The 15,196-nt window shown below is 34.9% G+C and overlaps 2 protein-coding genes across 3 annotated transcripts in view; both read left to right on the top strand.

Annotated features, from left to right (window-relative positions):
• spn-E (tudor domain containing 9 protein spindle E) overlaps positions 1–8,142 on the top strand; it is a 27,875-nt gene extending 19,733 nt beyond the window's left edge. Inside the window, exons 30-41 of the mRNA XM_080156015.1 lie at positions 366–486; positions 881–973; positions 1,503–1,690; positions 2,167–2,232; positions 2,811–2,948; positions 3,829–3,925; positions 4,262–4,342; positions 4,935–5,026; positions 5,565–5,630; positions 6,441–6,492; positions 7,322–7,390; positions 7,883–8,142. Of these exons, the coding sequence (XP_080012141.1) occupies positions 366–486; positions 881–973; positions 1,503–1,690; positions 2,167–2,232; positions 2,811–2,948; positions 3,829–3,925; positions 4,262–4,342; positions 4,935–5,026; positions 5,565–5,630; positions 6,441–6,492; positions 7,322–7,390; positions 7,883–7,903 (1,084 nt within the window). The 3' untranslated portion in view covers positions 7,904–8,142. The remainder of the gene's footprint in view (positions 1–365; positions 487–880; positions 974–1,502; positions 1,691–2,166; positions 2,233–2,810; positions 2,949–3,828; positions 3,926–4,261; positions 4,343–4,934; positions 5,027–5,564; positions 5,631–6,440; positions 6,493–7,321; positions 7,391–7,882) is intronic.
• LOC145315884 (uncharacterized) lies at positions 8,119–15,196 on the top strand. Of its 2 annotated transcripts, none has more exons than XR_013878169.1 (12): positions 8,119–8,186; positions 8,604–8,671; positions 9,268–9,331; positions 10,171–10,223; positions 10,853–10,890; positions 11,266–11,587; positions 12,140–12,253; positions 12,717–12,828; positions 13,368–13,431; positions 13,793–13,856; positions 14,242–14,350; positions 14,850–15,158. XR_013878169.1 is itself a non-coding variant. In XM_080156016.1 (12 exons), exons 1-11 carry the CDS (start codon positions 8,153–8,155, stop codon positions 14,320–14,322), a joined length of 1,011 nt encoding a protein of 336 aa, XP_080012142.1. In that variant the 5' UTR covers positions 8,119–8,152; the 3' UTR covers positions 14,323–14,350; positions 14,850–15,196. The 2 variants fall into 2 exon arrangements, 1 of the variants encoding a protein (XP_080012142.1); XM_080156016.1 differs by having other exon boundaries at positions 13,368–13,428; positions 14,850–15,196.

The following is a 15,196-nucleotide window of genomic DNA, read 5'->3' as shown; positions in this document are numbered from 1 at the left end:
TTGGCCGCTGTAGGGTCTAGAAATTTTAAGAAAAGCTACTGTGAAAATATGAAAAAAAAAACGCAGCTTTAGATTCTTCCCAGTTCTCGGTAAAATTTAATCCCTTAATTTTTTTTCTTAAAAGGCCTTTTAAAATATTGCTAGATTCCGGAATCCACGGATTCAGTTTCATTTTGGGCGGATTTTTTGTAAGAATCCGAAACCGGTTCAAAAATTGGACGGATTGCCAACCCTATAAAAAATACCATTTAATGAAGAATTAACTTTTAAATGGACTTATTGTTATTGTAAGTTATTAAAATTTTCCCATAATTAAAAAAAAATACTGCAAAACCGTTTACTAACTCATAAAAATCCGTGTGAAGAGGTGAATGGGTTGAGTGGTTGTTGGAAAGACAACTAGCTGAGCCGCTCACAGAAAGCTTGGCTGTTCAAAACAAGGCGAGGGAGAGAGCTGAGTTTGATGGTAAACAAGATTGTGTCCAGGTGGGTAATATCTTGGAAGTGGAACGGGCACTTCTCAAAATCTTGGAAAAGTAAGGCCTCAGAAATACGTTATGATTATCTTGTAAGACATTTTTTTATCACAACGATATTTTTAAACTTTTGAGAAATTTCCCCATGGCTCCTTAAACGGGATTCATAAAATTTCAAAAATTTCAGAATGAAATGTTATATTTTAAAGCATTATAGACCGGAACATTATGAATTAATTGATATTAAACTCTATTTTTTCGACCGAAATAACTCGATTCACGTTTAATTGGGAGTTGATAATTTATTAATTTTGTCTCAAAATGAGTTTTATAATAGCTTTATCATAGTATTAATTTAAATAATGATAATAATAACCTAATGTAACAAGACTTTTCATATTCAGGAACATTTGAACAATCCCAACAGATACAAAGATTCTGCCCCAATCCATATTGATGTAAAACATGAGATGACAACAAGAAGAATTGCACTGAAGGTAGAGTTTTTTTTGGAGTCTGTTTCCAAGTTTTTTATAAGGTCGCCAAGTTTGGGGTTTCCAACATTTTTTATTCTCTATTCTCGTACGTAGTCTTTTTTCGACTTTTAATGCTAAATTTTGCAGATGGTTAAGTCTTATGAGATCTTGATGGGCATACACATAGAACAAACATTTCCAAAATTAGGATAGAATTAGAATTTATCATTTATATAGAAGGGATGTGGAAATGCAACTATTTGAAATAAAAAAAATAAACTTAGTAATAAAAGTTGTAAACAGTACAGCACTGGGATTTTGTGGACACTTGTTTAGAAGAAGTTCATTGTGAAAATCGCGATAGAGCCACCGCCAAAACGGTAATTTCTTCCAATTACTGTTTAATACTGATATAAGGCGATAGCTACGGTTACACACCGCCGTTTCTTTGCTGGTTCACATCGTATCAAATAAAAGCAACATAATACAAAACCATAATGCCCTCCCTCTTACAGAAAGACAAACTGTAACTAAATATTAATATTAACAGGGGCCATTTCACGCCATGGAGACAACCATTTCTGGTGTAACTGCGGTAAACAAGACCAAGCAGGCCAGAGTTGATCCTGTCTCCGTCAACTCCATCCTAGTGGACTGTAATCGTGCCGCGGAAAATAATCGTTGGTTGGTGGCTGATACATTGGCGTTATCTGCGGCCACGGGTAATCTAAATCTCAGGTAAGATACTTAAAGGCATACAGTTTTCACTTCTTCCACCAATTTAATAAAATCTAAGTCCTTTCTCGTCACGTATGACCCTTAAGACATCTAAAACTATGGTCTCCAATAAGTTTTTCTGTTTAAATCCGGACGTCCGCATCCTGTCATTCTTATGTCTGCATGTCCGGATAAGTAAGTTAGTAAAAAGTCTTAACTTTGGCTATAGTTGGGATAGACGCTTGGTTCTCACAGTTCTTTAAACGCACAACCAAGCCTTATCAATATAGGTCACTACGGACGTCCGCCTCCCGTATAAGTAATTTAACAAAACAATAACTAACTTTGGCTATAGAATATAAGAATAGCTTTTTTTTCAGTCGTCAGAGACAGTTAATACCTTATATTTCAGCAAATAAATATAGATTCTTTTCATGAATTGTGATATGTTACAAATTAAAACCTATGAATAGAAGTAATGGTTGTTTATAATTTAGGAACACTGGATGGTTGCCCTGCAGACCTGGACTGGGACCATTGGCTATCATCTTATTTTCTCCAAAGTATTTATTTTTAAACTTAAAAAGCATTTTTAGAATTTATTTTTGTATACAGTTCTGCTGAACAAGAGGAGGGGAAGTTTTGACATATTTGCGTCAACAATGTGTATAGGCTATATTTTTTTATAACTGAATTTATGATACTTTGACAAAATCAAAACGTTCAACTCAAATTTTATCTACTGTAACTAGCATAGTAATTATACCCATTCGTCTTAGTGCTTTATAGCTATGTTTACCTCAACTAGCGGCTAACTCTTAGAAAGGGCGTTACGACCCACCTGTAGCCTTTACTACCTAAGACTAAAGTTTAAAAAAACTGAGGCAAAAGTTTTTAAGAACTCACCTCTGGTTATTTAAAATTAATTTTTAGTGGCGTTTTCTTTGAAGAAGTTTGTGCTACTTTCTTTAAAAATGATAAACAATCTTATGAACATATATAATAACTTTGCTGATAATTGGAACCCAAACCGTTCAAGAAACCCTGCTACCTATATATGAGAATACTTTTTGCGTAGAAGCCGTTTCTTTTTACATATTTGCCTGCTGGTATTGGTTCAAACCTTATACTATATTTTAAGGGTTCAACTGAGAATGAACGCGAAGAGGAACTGTTATGTTGGTTTTCTTGCGGGACTCGGTTACACCGTGGAATCAGAGACCAAGGCTGGCAGACCTATCTATCCAGAGTATGATGCGGAGGTCGATTTTGATGTCAGGTTACTCACTTGGTTTTAGTTTTGGTGCTACTCTATAACTTTGTTTTCTGTCGGTCCGACTCCCCACACGTGTCGTTTGAGGGAGGAATGGAATTTATTTGTTTACTATAAACCGTCAGCCTGCTTTTTTGCAACGGGGAATATTAGCTCGAATTAACAAGAACATTTGAGCGAAAATTGCGTTGCGCATGCAAAAAAAATGCAGATACAAACCACAGAGGTGTATATTTTGCATGGCATACCCTGCTAATGAGGGGGGGGGGTATTTGTGAGGGGCAGAAAAAAATTAAAAGTCCTGAAAACATTTTTGTCCATTTTTGTGCTCTCCTTGAGGGAAGAAAACAAGTTGGAGAGGGGGGGGAATAAAAAAATAGAGTAAAAACAGTAACAAGCCCTTTTCACTCCACAGGGGGAGCATAGGCCGCTGACAATTTGTCAGTGTTTCTGTAACAATGTGGCTTTATATGGATATGGGATAGGGTTGTCAGCCCTAAGCCCTATGATTGCGGTGTAAAGCGTCTATTTGCAATATCAAACAATCAACCATTTGATTGCACGACCTTTGTCTTAGAAGTCCTAACTGTGCATGGTAGTGAGTTGCGCCTGTTTTAGGCCAAGGCATTCCCCATACTCTAACTATTTATGTCGCGCACCTGACATAGCAGCAGTAGGAACCATTTTTAACGTCTCTAGTTATTACGCGGTGTCGGACCGAGATTCGAACTTATCACCTTCCTGACGACGAGCGGATGCGCTACGTATTAAAATAAAGAGTACTGAATACAAATTTCCAGTTTTTCCTTCTTCTTAGATGGATAAAAAGAGGTGGTTGGGAAGGGGGTATGTAATATACACCCCTGACACACATCATTATGTTTAGATTCGGAGATGATGAGAAGTTGTTGGTAAACAATATCCGCCGCGTCATGTCAGATGTTCTGGCCTATGGACCTGAAGGAGTTCTCAGATTGAGTCAGGTTAATTACTTCCAATGGGAGGACAATCAGACTATTGCACGAATATTACCTATGTCACGTTATAAAATAACTTAAATACGCGATACTCAAAAGTATAAGATAATATAGAAATAAAATATGTAGAGAGAGAAAAACTTCTTTCCTTTAATTCCCCCCCCCCCCCCCCAAGTTTGTTCCTCTAAAGAGTGCAAAAAAATAGAAAAAAGTTTTCAGTAGGTCCTCTTTATTTAATTCATTTTTTTACCCCTCCCACACTTTTTTTTATCTCAAGAAGCGGGGAAAAAATTGGAAAAAAATGATTTCAGTACTTTTTATTTTCCTATTTGTACATTTTAGGTTGAATTCATGCACAAGAGCCGTGAAGCTATCATAAGAAATCTGATAATTCTCTTAAGAATTAAAGAACTGGCTTACAAGGTATCTTCTAATATCTACCCCAAGTAATTGGATGTCTGTTCGTGTAGATTTTAATTTGGATTAGTCAGAAAGCGCTGCAGATTTTTTGAGCACATATACAATATACATATAATAAGGCTATGCTTATTGCCCAGCCATACCCCCTTCAATTGCGTCATTATGCTCATATTTACTTAATCATTCAAACAACATTAGCTAAAGGGTATGCAAAAAGATGCATAGATTTTTAAAATTCAAAATGCACGGCTTGTGCTAATGGTAGAAAAAAGTTACGCATACCGTTAGAAGAACAACTATGAAGTCTACTTTTAGGTAATAGAAGAGCGGTTTCTATGCTACGTTTAGTTAGGGAGCTACGTGGTAAAATGTCCCAACTGACGTAAAACTTGTTTTTATATTTCCTTATTTTTAATTAATTTCATTGAGAGTGGAGGTTTCTTGCTCGACATAACATTTTCAGGCAAATTGCAAAGTTGTCCTTGTATACCGATGATTTGGGGTGGTTAGTGCGATGCATAGTATTTTAATAATAGGAACGTTTTAAGAGCAATGATATCCTTACATTATGATGGAAAACATAATTTTAATTGAGGTTGGGGAAAGTAAGCATAAAGGCCATGAGAGGTACAAGTCATGGTATGCAGAACATGTTACTGTCAACACCAATGCCACCAGGTTATTCAGGTAAATTCAGCGGTTGCAAACATCATTGGGGTCATGTGAAAGAAACGAACTCGCGGGTTTCGTCATATTTGTACAATAGCTTTTCTCCTATTTTTCTAACCCTGCGGGGCCAATTGCTTAACCCTGACGGGCAATCACCTTACCTAACCTAAAATAACCTTTTAAAAGCTACTGTGAAAATACGACGAAACCCGCAACTTTGTTTCCTTCACATGACCCCATCATTGCATGTGAATTAATTTGAGAATTCCTTTAGGGGTGAAATATTTCAAGGGATTGAAAACAGTTGTGTTAGGAAAGTTTTTTGAAAAAATATCTAGATTACATCAAAAGATTTCAAGTAAAGGTATTATCTATGTCAAATTTTTTTTTTGGGGGGGGCATCAAAGTATACAGAATTAATATTAAGGTTTAAACGATCTGGAACCCTCTTTGGAGCATAATAAATTACTAAAACAAATTTTCATTTCAAATCATCATTTTTTGATTAAACACTTATGACAAAAAGTCTGAAATTTTTCTGCATAATATTTTCTAGTGATATCGAGGCTCCTAAGTTGAAATCTATCCGCCATCAAATGTTTTCTTTTGGACAGAAAGCTGGGTGAGTTATTTTACTTAATCAAAATCGAATTTTTAACAAATACTATTAAATGTTTATAGTTTCGCTTTGCTGAACGATGTTTGTATAATGTTGATCCTATTTATCGTTATGATCAAATACTCACTTTTTTCCACGAATTAAAAAAAATTAACGTTGTTCCCAACCAGGTCAGATTGTCTGTCCTGAATGAGTGTAATGGATGTAGAATATACGGAGATATTTTGACAGGGAGAAAATTGTCGTCAATTCAGTTTGGCAACATGGAACTCGTTTATTGGTCAGTTCATTCACCTAGTAGGAGGGTAGGGGGAATAGTTATTTTAGCCCGCTGTGTGTTTCAATTTATTATATGAAAATCTGGTGTAAGATCCAAATAATGATATATCCGTTATGAGTGTATATCAAATGAATGGTTCGTTTATTTTAGACTAGCGGCTACGCCCCTAGAGGCCTCTAGGGGCACTTGAGGAGGGGGGAGTCGAATTTGATAACCCAATTTCTTATTTTAGATTTTAAAAGTAAAAAAAATATTACATTTGACGTTTATGTTTGCGTTGAACTCTCTTTCTAAAATTGAGAACGTAAAAAAAAATTCGTTTTTTTGTGAATTCTCTTGGGAGGGTGGTGGTACCCTCCCCAAAATAGTTAAAAACCTTCCTGGGACATATAGGAATCTACCCTGTTAAGGAGAACCCGATCGGTTCAGCGGTTAGGGAGATCCTTCGGTACAGACACACAAACACACAGACAAACAGACATCCTGTTACTTTAGTATAAGGATAGATTTATATAGAGACCATTTTTTTGTAGAACAAGCACTGAGCCATTTGAGATGGACGAGTATTGTCCTATCTGTAGCCAGGTAACATTGTTTGATAAAATTATTGTATCATGAACAGAAAACGAAGTAGCAGGTTTCGTCGTATTTTCATAGTAGCTTAGTGGTGTATATTCTGCACGGGATCCCCCACTAATAGGGGGGGGGGGGGGGGAGAATAAAGATATCTAAAAAAGTTTTTTCCCATCCTTGGGGGGAAAAAACTAGAAAAATATTTGGGAGGGGTAGTAAAAAACGAAGAAAATAAGGAGTAGTGGAAACATTTTTCCATTTTTTCCCTTTTTCTGGGGGAAAAAATAGGAGAGAATGTACCTAATATTTTGCAGCAGGGGAAAATGTATCTTTGCAGAATATACCACACCCCTGTAGTGGTTTTTGATATGTAGGTTATCTTAATGAGTGCCCCGCAGGGGCTTGAATTAGGAGATAAGCTACTGTGAAAATACGACGCTACTTAGTTTTCTTTTCATATTCTAAATTATTTTTCCTCCATCCTCCCACCCACCATTTAAAATGTATGTTATGGTAAGAAAGGCTTCATATTGGTTATGAAAACATTTGATTTGTTGTTGCTTTAAACAGCCTTGAATCAATATTCCCCGCTTTGGTAGGAATTTACCTGTACTTTTTTTTACTATTTTAGAATATTAGCCAATCCATAGTTGGGTTTTTGTAACATGTAAGACGTATACCACATGTTTTATGTTTTGTTCTTTCTTAATTATGAACTGAGTAGTGCTTTTATGAATTCCTTACCTTGATTTATTTCCTTTCTTTGTTTCTATTACTTAGAAATTGATGATATTTCGAATTGTTGTTTCTGAGATATTTATGATGATAATTGTTTATTAAGAGTTTATCCAGCCCCGCTCAGATAACTTCTCATATGGAGACAGAGCCTCACAAAGCAGCTGCTGCCAGGGTAACTTAACATTTTTAACCCGCGACCGTGGCTCAACACGTAGCACATCAGCTCGTCATCGGGGAGCTGAGAGGTTCGGATCTCGGCCTGACACCGCGTCATAACATTTACCGCTCTCAGACGTATTGAACCGGTTCTAGCCGGTAGCTGCTGGTACTAAAAATCTAATAAATGGTTTTTGGGTTCATTTCACATGAGCTAAAGCATGAATATAATATAATATGTTTCAAGAAGTTGATTCCTACTTAATTAATGATAGATTTGCTCTAAAAAAAGCCCAAAAAGACGGCTGAATGACTGAGCCGTTAGACGTTACTATTCCAACTTTTTGTTCGATTTAGGGAAAATATACCCCTCAGATATTACTTATGCCAAGATTCATAACAAAATTGGATTATAAAGTAGTAAAGGCCATTTGCACATTGTTAGAGATGGTTTTATTAAACCACCCACCCCCTCCTTGACTCGAAATAATATGGTTGTTTTTTTTAGGTTGAAAGCATTTGTGGATAAAGGTTGAATCAGAATCTGACTAGACTTCAAATATGAAAAATTAGTAGTCTTACATTTGACCTCAAATTTGATATTTTTTTGATTTCAATATTGTAATTACTGTACCTACTAAACATATCGTATTCCTTATATTTTTGTTACCAAACGAACAAAACCAGTTGTGTTGTATCATTTACCTTTTTTTTTATTTTTTACTACTCTATTTTCTATTTCCCTTAGTCTACATATGTATTTTTTTTTTCAGAGAAAATGGAGTCGAATTTTAGATGCCTGCTTTGCAATGGTAAATCCTTAATTTGCTGATTTAAATTCAACGTAGCTGCTCGTTCTGTCCCAGGATGACTGTTTGAGTGTTGACCTAATTTGTATTATAACTTGAGACGTTTCTTGGTTCATACTGCCATCCGTCAGACACACGAGGTTACTGTACTGGGCTTTAAGGCGCAGTTTACGCATTCTAAGAGTTTTGCCATATCACAAGATCTTGCACCTAATATCTCATCATTATAAATCTATCTCAATTCTGTATATTAGGCGCTTTTACACCCAGTGAAAAGAATGGGCCTTAACCCAAGTATTAAACAAATTTACGGAAATACCCCTCGCCTTAATTTCAATCCATACTATTAGTGGGGGGTGTCAGTGCTAAACAAGGTAATTTGTGTGAAAGTTTCTATTGTAATAATCTTACTATTTCTAGGAAATATGCGGGGAAGTAATCTGTTGTTGACTCACATTCACGATCATCATAATGTCGCCAACGTAATGGTTAGTTTTGATTTACAAGCCTACCGAGGGGGAAATGGGCTGTTGTTTATTGCACAAGTACCTTAAGTTTTACAATAACGTTTTCTTATTCGTTGGCCTACTTTGGGGGCTTTCGATGAATTTTTATTGTCCATAAGTTTCGACCACTAATTGTAATCCACAGTAGGGTAATTTTGTGTATTAACATTGGGAATGTTCATAAATCAGTCGGCCATTGTCTTATCCCTGACTAACGTAGCTTCTCTGTCAATAGTGATTGAATTTTCATTATTTTTGGTGTTTCAAAATATCTTGTTTAAAAACATCCGTAGCTTACGACGTTGACATTCTTGTTAATATGCCATTTCTACTTTGTTAAAAGAAATAAATTGCACCATGGAAAGGAAACGAAGTAGCAGGTATCGTCGTATTTTCACAGTAGCTTTTGATATGTAGTTTGGTTGGGTAACTGTTAACGATTGCCTTGCAAGGTTAGAGTCTCCCGAAGGGGCTAGAAATAGGAGAAAAGCAACTGTTAAAATACGACGAAACCCGCTACTTCGTTTTCTTTCCATAATTCATAAAATCCAATTGAAATTAGAATAAATGTTTTATAGGCTGAGAGATTAATAATCAAAAGTGCCAGACTGAGCCCTCCCCAGATAAAAGATGCAATCAAAGGTTAGGAATATTTTTAAAAACAAGGCTTTTCTACAGTCGGTCCATCCGTAGCGGATTTATCAAATTAATTTATGTATATAAAAAAATATAAAGACTCGAAACGTTACCAGAAAATGTGTGTGTGTGTGTGTGTGTAGCCATTGTTTCTTAGTGTTTGGATCTAAGTAGTCACCGAGAAGGACGAGACACTTTTGTAAAGCCACTGGGACTATACATTATGCCTTGACCTGCTGTCTCAAGGGAGCTACTCTTTATTACCTCAACCTCGCTGAGTATGGCAGGTGTCCCAAATAAAGTCACCGTAATGAATGACGCTCTCTGCAAAGGAGCTTGGGATAAGGGTTGTACAAATATATACGTGACTGTCAAGTATCCAAACCACTCAATAATCTTCCTTCTTACACAACCAGGGGAAGTTGTGTGAATGTGTTCAACTGAGAATTCGAGTTGCCACATGGGGACTTGAACTTGAACTCGAACTCTCATCACCGTAACTCAGTGCGTTACCACTGAGCTACGACGCCCCATATTACCAGAAAATACAATCGCCTTTTAAAATAAATAGATTTTGACATTCTTTTTTACAATTAAGTAATATACATTATCGTAGTCTATAATATGATATAAATGTTGATCTGTCCGAATCAGGCAATATAAGACATATTAATCTAGACATTTCTGCCTTAGATTTCCAAATATTCTGCATTTTTTACAACCATACACATCATCATGATTTGTTCTTCTTCATTTGCCAAAACTTTCTGTTCATCTTCGTTTTATAGGATATTGTTGTCTTTGTAAATTTGTTGATAGGCTACAATATTCTGGTTTAATTTCAGTGTTTGAAATGCAGAATTTCACAACTAATCCACCCATAAAAGAGGAGACTCAGGTAAAAATTAAAGGGGGTCATTTTTTGCGTATTTTCCGTGAAGTTGTGTGTAAGTCAAACTCGCTTATCAAGTCAAACTGTTCGTAATAATTAAATTTCATTTAATCAAAATTAAGAAAACTTTGACTTAATAAGCACATTTGACTAAAGGGTAACACATAACTTTACGGAAAATACGCAACAAAAGGACTCCCTTTATAAAATCTGACCTATTTTCTTCTCTAAAACTGTAGCATGTCCGTAACTTAGTAAATCTGTCTGTTTCGTCGCCAATAAACGTATTGAGAGGACTTTCATGTCACTGCAGTTGCTCTCTTTTCTTTGTCTCTCCCATTTTACCTCTTGTATATTATTATAACCACTCACGCGCGCGCGCGCTATTTTTAACTCTTTCTCCTACACATCTAATGACAGACCGCGGCGGCGGGAAACAGCTGTAAGCGGCTGACGATAATATTCACTAAATATTTGTATTTCTTATTAAAAAGAACTATAGAAAAAAAAATTTTAAAGTTAACAAAAATTTTTATCATTCTACTACTGTTTTTAACTTAAAACTCACAACCTTTACGGATTTTTAGCGCAACCTTCTCCCTTTATTAATTTCATTATGTTTAAATTTTTCGTAGGCCATTGACCTGACTGAGTACCAAGAGCCAAGCTCAAGGTAATTTCAAATCTTCATAAAACAATTTCACCAGGTTCGAGTCCTCTCCAAGTCATCTTGTATCATACTCTACTCTTTGGAACTGTAACGCGGCCATGCGCCCTATTCCTTAACCCTTTGGGGAAGAGGAACATTTACATGAAAGATAATTGAAGAACTAGATTGATTATTATTTGTAAATCAAAAGAATAGTTAGGACAACGTCACAAACAAATTAAACAACAAAAAAATCATAGTTTATCCCGACTACAATATTTTAAAGTAGTAACTAGTTTGTAAATTATAGGCTGCACCATTATTATTTTACTTAATTAAATCTTTGTGTGAAAATTAGTTTTTTGTTGAGGTATTTATTTAGGAAATTTTGTTTTATAGGATGTCCATGGATTCTGGATTTTTCCAGATATCTGAGACTGGCACGCCTGTCAGAGAAATCACAACCTGTGGTTACATACCATCAACAACAACAGCACATCAACCTTCGGATCTATTCATGAACCCACGACAACCCCCCCAACCCCATCAGACCCCTGGGATGGTTGCGTGGGCCACACCCTCCCCAAATATAGTGCCACAGCCCATTAGCACTGAACCCAACCAAAATATGATAATGAGTCAACAACAGCAACAACAACAGTGGCACAATCATCTCCTCAACATGAGTACCCAAAATCCCAACGCTCAATACAATCACTCGGTAAGTATAATCTTATTGAACCAACCAATCAAACTTCAATAAAAGTCCAAGTTTTTAAACCAACGAATAGGAAAACGTTATTCTCGTATTCATTCGAATCCGGTGGATAGGAGCCGGTTCTCATCCATACGAAAAAACTATGTCTAGCATCGTATTATATCCAGCTTTCTACGAATATAGAAATGTACAATCATAAGATTAAAACTAGTTTAAGCCGTTTATAATACGATGCGAGAAATAACTATTATTAAACTTTGTGGGCTAGTGCAACAAACAGCCTATCTCCCTGATAAATACTACACGTCATTCTGTTCATAAAAAAATTCTCCAATAATATTATAGAACAATAAATATTATTTTTAAAAAGAGGGGCTTGTATTGTTAATCCTCGCATGAATGATAGATATGTTACGTAAATCTAAAGAAAACCCGTTTTCTGTTTGGCATCCTTTTTTAGTTGAGCGTATTATTGTGTTTGACTGACCGTGACCATCCCCTGCCTTATTCAATATTAATGACGCAAAAGTTTTGATTGAAACCAATTTTGTTCAGATTGCAGAATCTTGTTCTACCCCGCGAAATACTCCACTGCGAGTGGCACAAAATCTTACAGTTAGAAGAAGAGAGGAATGGATTTCAGCAGAGCAATCTCCCAAAAAGTCAAAGGTTGGATATATTTTTAATTGCTGTAGTAGTCAAAAATATTTTATATGATTCAGTAAGATTTTATTTTACGTTAAGATCTCGCTAAAAACTTGAAATTCACTTCTTGGGATGGTTTAACGATATTTTTTTGCAATCTCACTGCCCCTCGAATTTAGCACTTAGGCCATAAATCAGCCGTTAGTATTTCACGTTAGTTAGTTGCTTGACCAAATACATAAATATCTTTTTAATTCTTAAACTTTTTAGTATCATTTTTTGGTGAAATGTGATTTTTCTGGCTCCTGTTTAAGATGGATAGCTTATTCATTTTTATAGCACCCAGTATATGAAATATGTATTTTTTTGTCCGTTTGTTTGTCGGTATTTGTATTCATTGCTCTTTAACTCACTTTCGCCTTTTTGTCCATCTAGGGTTTATTTGCGTTTTGCTACTAATGTATGTTGTCATCCTTGATTATATAAGAAATACCTGTCCCACCCTACAAGAACTGGAGAACTTGGAGACATACCTTATCTGTCCAGTCATCCTGCATGTGTGGCCAGGGCCAACAAGGATGAAATTGATCAATACAAAGGTAAGAAGACCAATAATAAAACAATTTTTCCATAGTTATTGATGGACAAAACTCGTTGTGCTTTTATTAGATAGGGTTAATTGATGTTCAGGTCTAATGGTTTAATTATTTGATAGTTAGGGAGAAAGTATACGTAACTTGTGATAACTCTAGTAAAATAAGGGACTATTCCTTTAATTATTTTGATGTATTCAACATTTTTCTTCCTTAATTGTAGAGACCAAGGTTTTCCGGACTTTTTTAAAGCGACACTTTTCTATAATTAGGGTCTGTACAATTTACTTATTTCCATTCTATTGAATTACAGATTAGTAAATGATTTATTGATTAACTTTTAAAATTTAAGGACAATACAAAATATTTTACTTGTTATATTATGACCTATATCCATTCTTAAAATTAAAAATGTGTAATATAAGATTAAAACTAAGGGGCCGAAGGAGAACCGGTTGTAATCCAGCGGACATTAATCGGTTTCGAAGCCATACTGGAAATTTATGTATTAATATAACTAATAAAATAATATTAATATTGTTAAGATGAGGAGAACTTGCCAGAAGGATGGAAATCTTTGTATGTTGCCTCATCCAAACGATTCAAGTAGTTGTTTTTTTTTATATATGATCATTTTGTGCTGATGTGATATTAAGATTTTTAGAAAAGAAAGTTTTTAATATGGGCTTCATAAGGTTGAAACTTAATTTATTTGAGAATACCCAGGGATCAAAGGGATAAGGTAATGGTTGATAGATAAATATCCACATACAATATACATTGATGATAAATAAAATTACCCCTCTGTATTTGTTTTTTTTACCTCCTTAGTTCCAAGTTTAATCAAGTCATCAGGATAATGTCGATATGAGATTAATACACATTTGCTGCAGAATATGAGGAGAACCATTCTTTTTTTCCCCCAGTTAAAACCAGTTTTTGGCCGAGGACCTATAACTATTAATTCTAGATACCTGGATCCAACAAGCAGTTATGTTTTCAAGTCAAAGATTGCGGTGTACAAATATCTTGAGGTAAGGAAAAGTTACATTATGAGAACAAAATAAAATAAAAAAAAATAAAGGAACCGCTTGGAATATTCAATTTGCAGTTTTTATGGTTTTTCGAAATAAAAATAGTTTAAATAGTTAACTGAATTGATTCCTTATGTTTTTTTTTATAAATCCGATTCCGGCGTTACATTATGTAAGCGACTTCTTTCTTTCTTATTTATGAAAAATAGCAAAAAAAAGCATTAAAAAGGTAACCTTTTTCTGAAATGTGTTTATTGGCGATTTTCGTCAAATAGTTTTTGGACCAAAAACTGGAGAAATCTCAATTCGAAATCTTGGGGGGGGGGGGCCGCCGGGGGGGTGGGATTGGTGGATTGGTGTTGAAGTCATATTTCTATTTTGTCAGGGAGCCAACAACGAGGAAGCGCTGGACAAATTTTCCAACTGCATGTCATCATCCAGCAAGCGGCTGGCAGGAATTATGTAATAACAGCAGGCAACAGCGAATTATTCAGGTAAATGAATTCCAAAACAAAGATGACAAAATCCATATAAGCGAAGCTCTGAAAAGTAAGGAAAAAGGAACATAAACAATTGTGAAGTGTCAGAACAGAAAAAGCAAAATATAAATTTTAAGTCTGAACAAAATTGTATAGAATTTGTTGCAAAAGTACCATTTGACATAAACTCATTTGACAAAAAGGTAAAGATAAATGAGATATTATAGGATAAATTAAAAATTGTTTCAAAATATTTAATATTAACATGTTTTAAACTGACGTATGGACAGTATTTTAAAGATTATAGAGTATAGGTTTCGTACTAAGGGAATCATCTTGTCAAGTTTGAAATAGATAGGACAATTTTAATCTGCCTTAATTAATGATTAGAGCTATCCGTTACGGATGGATGGACGTACGGACGGATTGGTCCTTATTATAGAAAAGATTCGCCTTTAAAAACATAGGAATGGGGTTGACTTATAGATTCCGTATTTAAGTATTATTGTTTTAGTTTGAAATTTCCTAAGAAATCCAACTCAAAACACACAAACATTTTATTCGTATTACATAAAGTACTTTTGTTAGTTTGTAAATATTATTACTAATATTAAGAAAGGAAAATTTTTCGTTGTTCCATTACAGGTTTTGTATTTTTTTTTTTTTTTGCGTAATTACTGATTGTTTTAAGTGTCAATCAAAATCAAACATCTTTTTTTCTAAGAAACAAATATTATTGCCTTTTTTTATTAGATTAAAAAGGTTACACCACTTATTAGCGATACAATATACACCACTTAATTCAGTATTTAAGTCCACTTTTGTAAGCAATAAGAGATATAAGTTTTCCGGAATTGTAAT

Source organism: Acartia tonsa, chromosome 4, assembly GCF_053477335.1.
Source record: "Acartia tonsa isolate MP-2025a chromosome 4, ASM5347733v1, whole genome shotgun sequence".
NCBI classification, from domain to species: domain Eukaryota; kingdom Metazoa; phylum Arthropoda; class Copepoda; order Calanoida; family Acartiidae; genus Acartia; species Acartia tonsa.
This window is presented reverse-complemented; position numbering and strand designations above follow the sequence as displayed.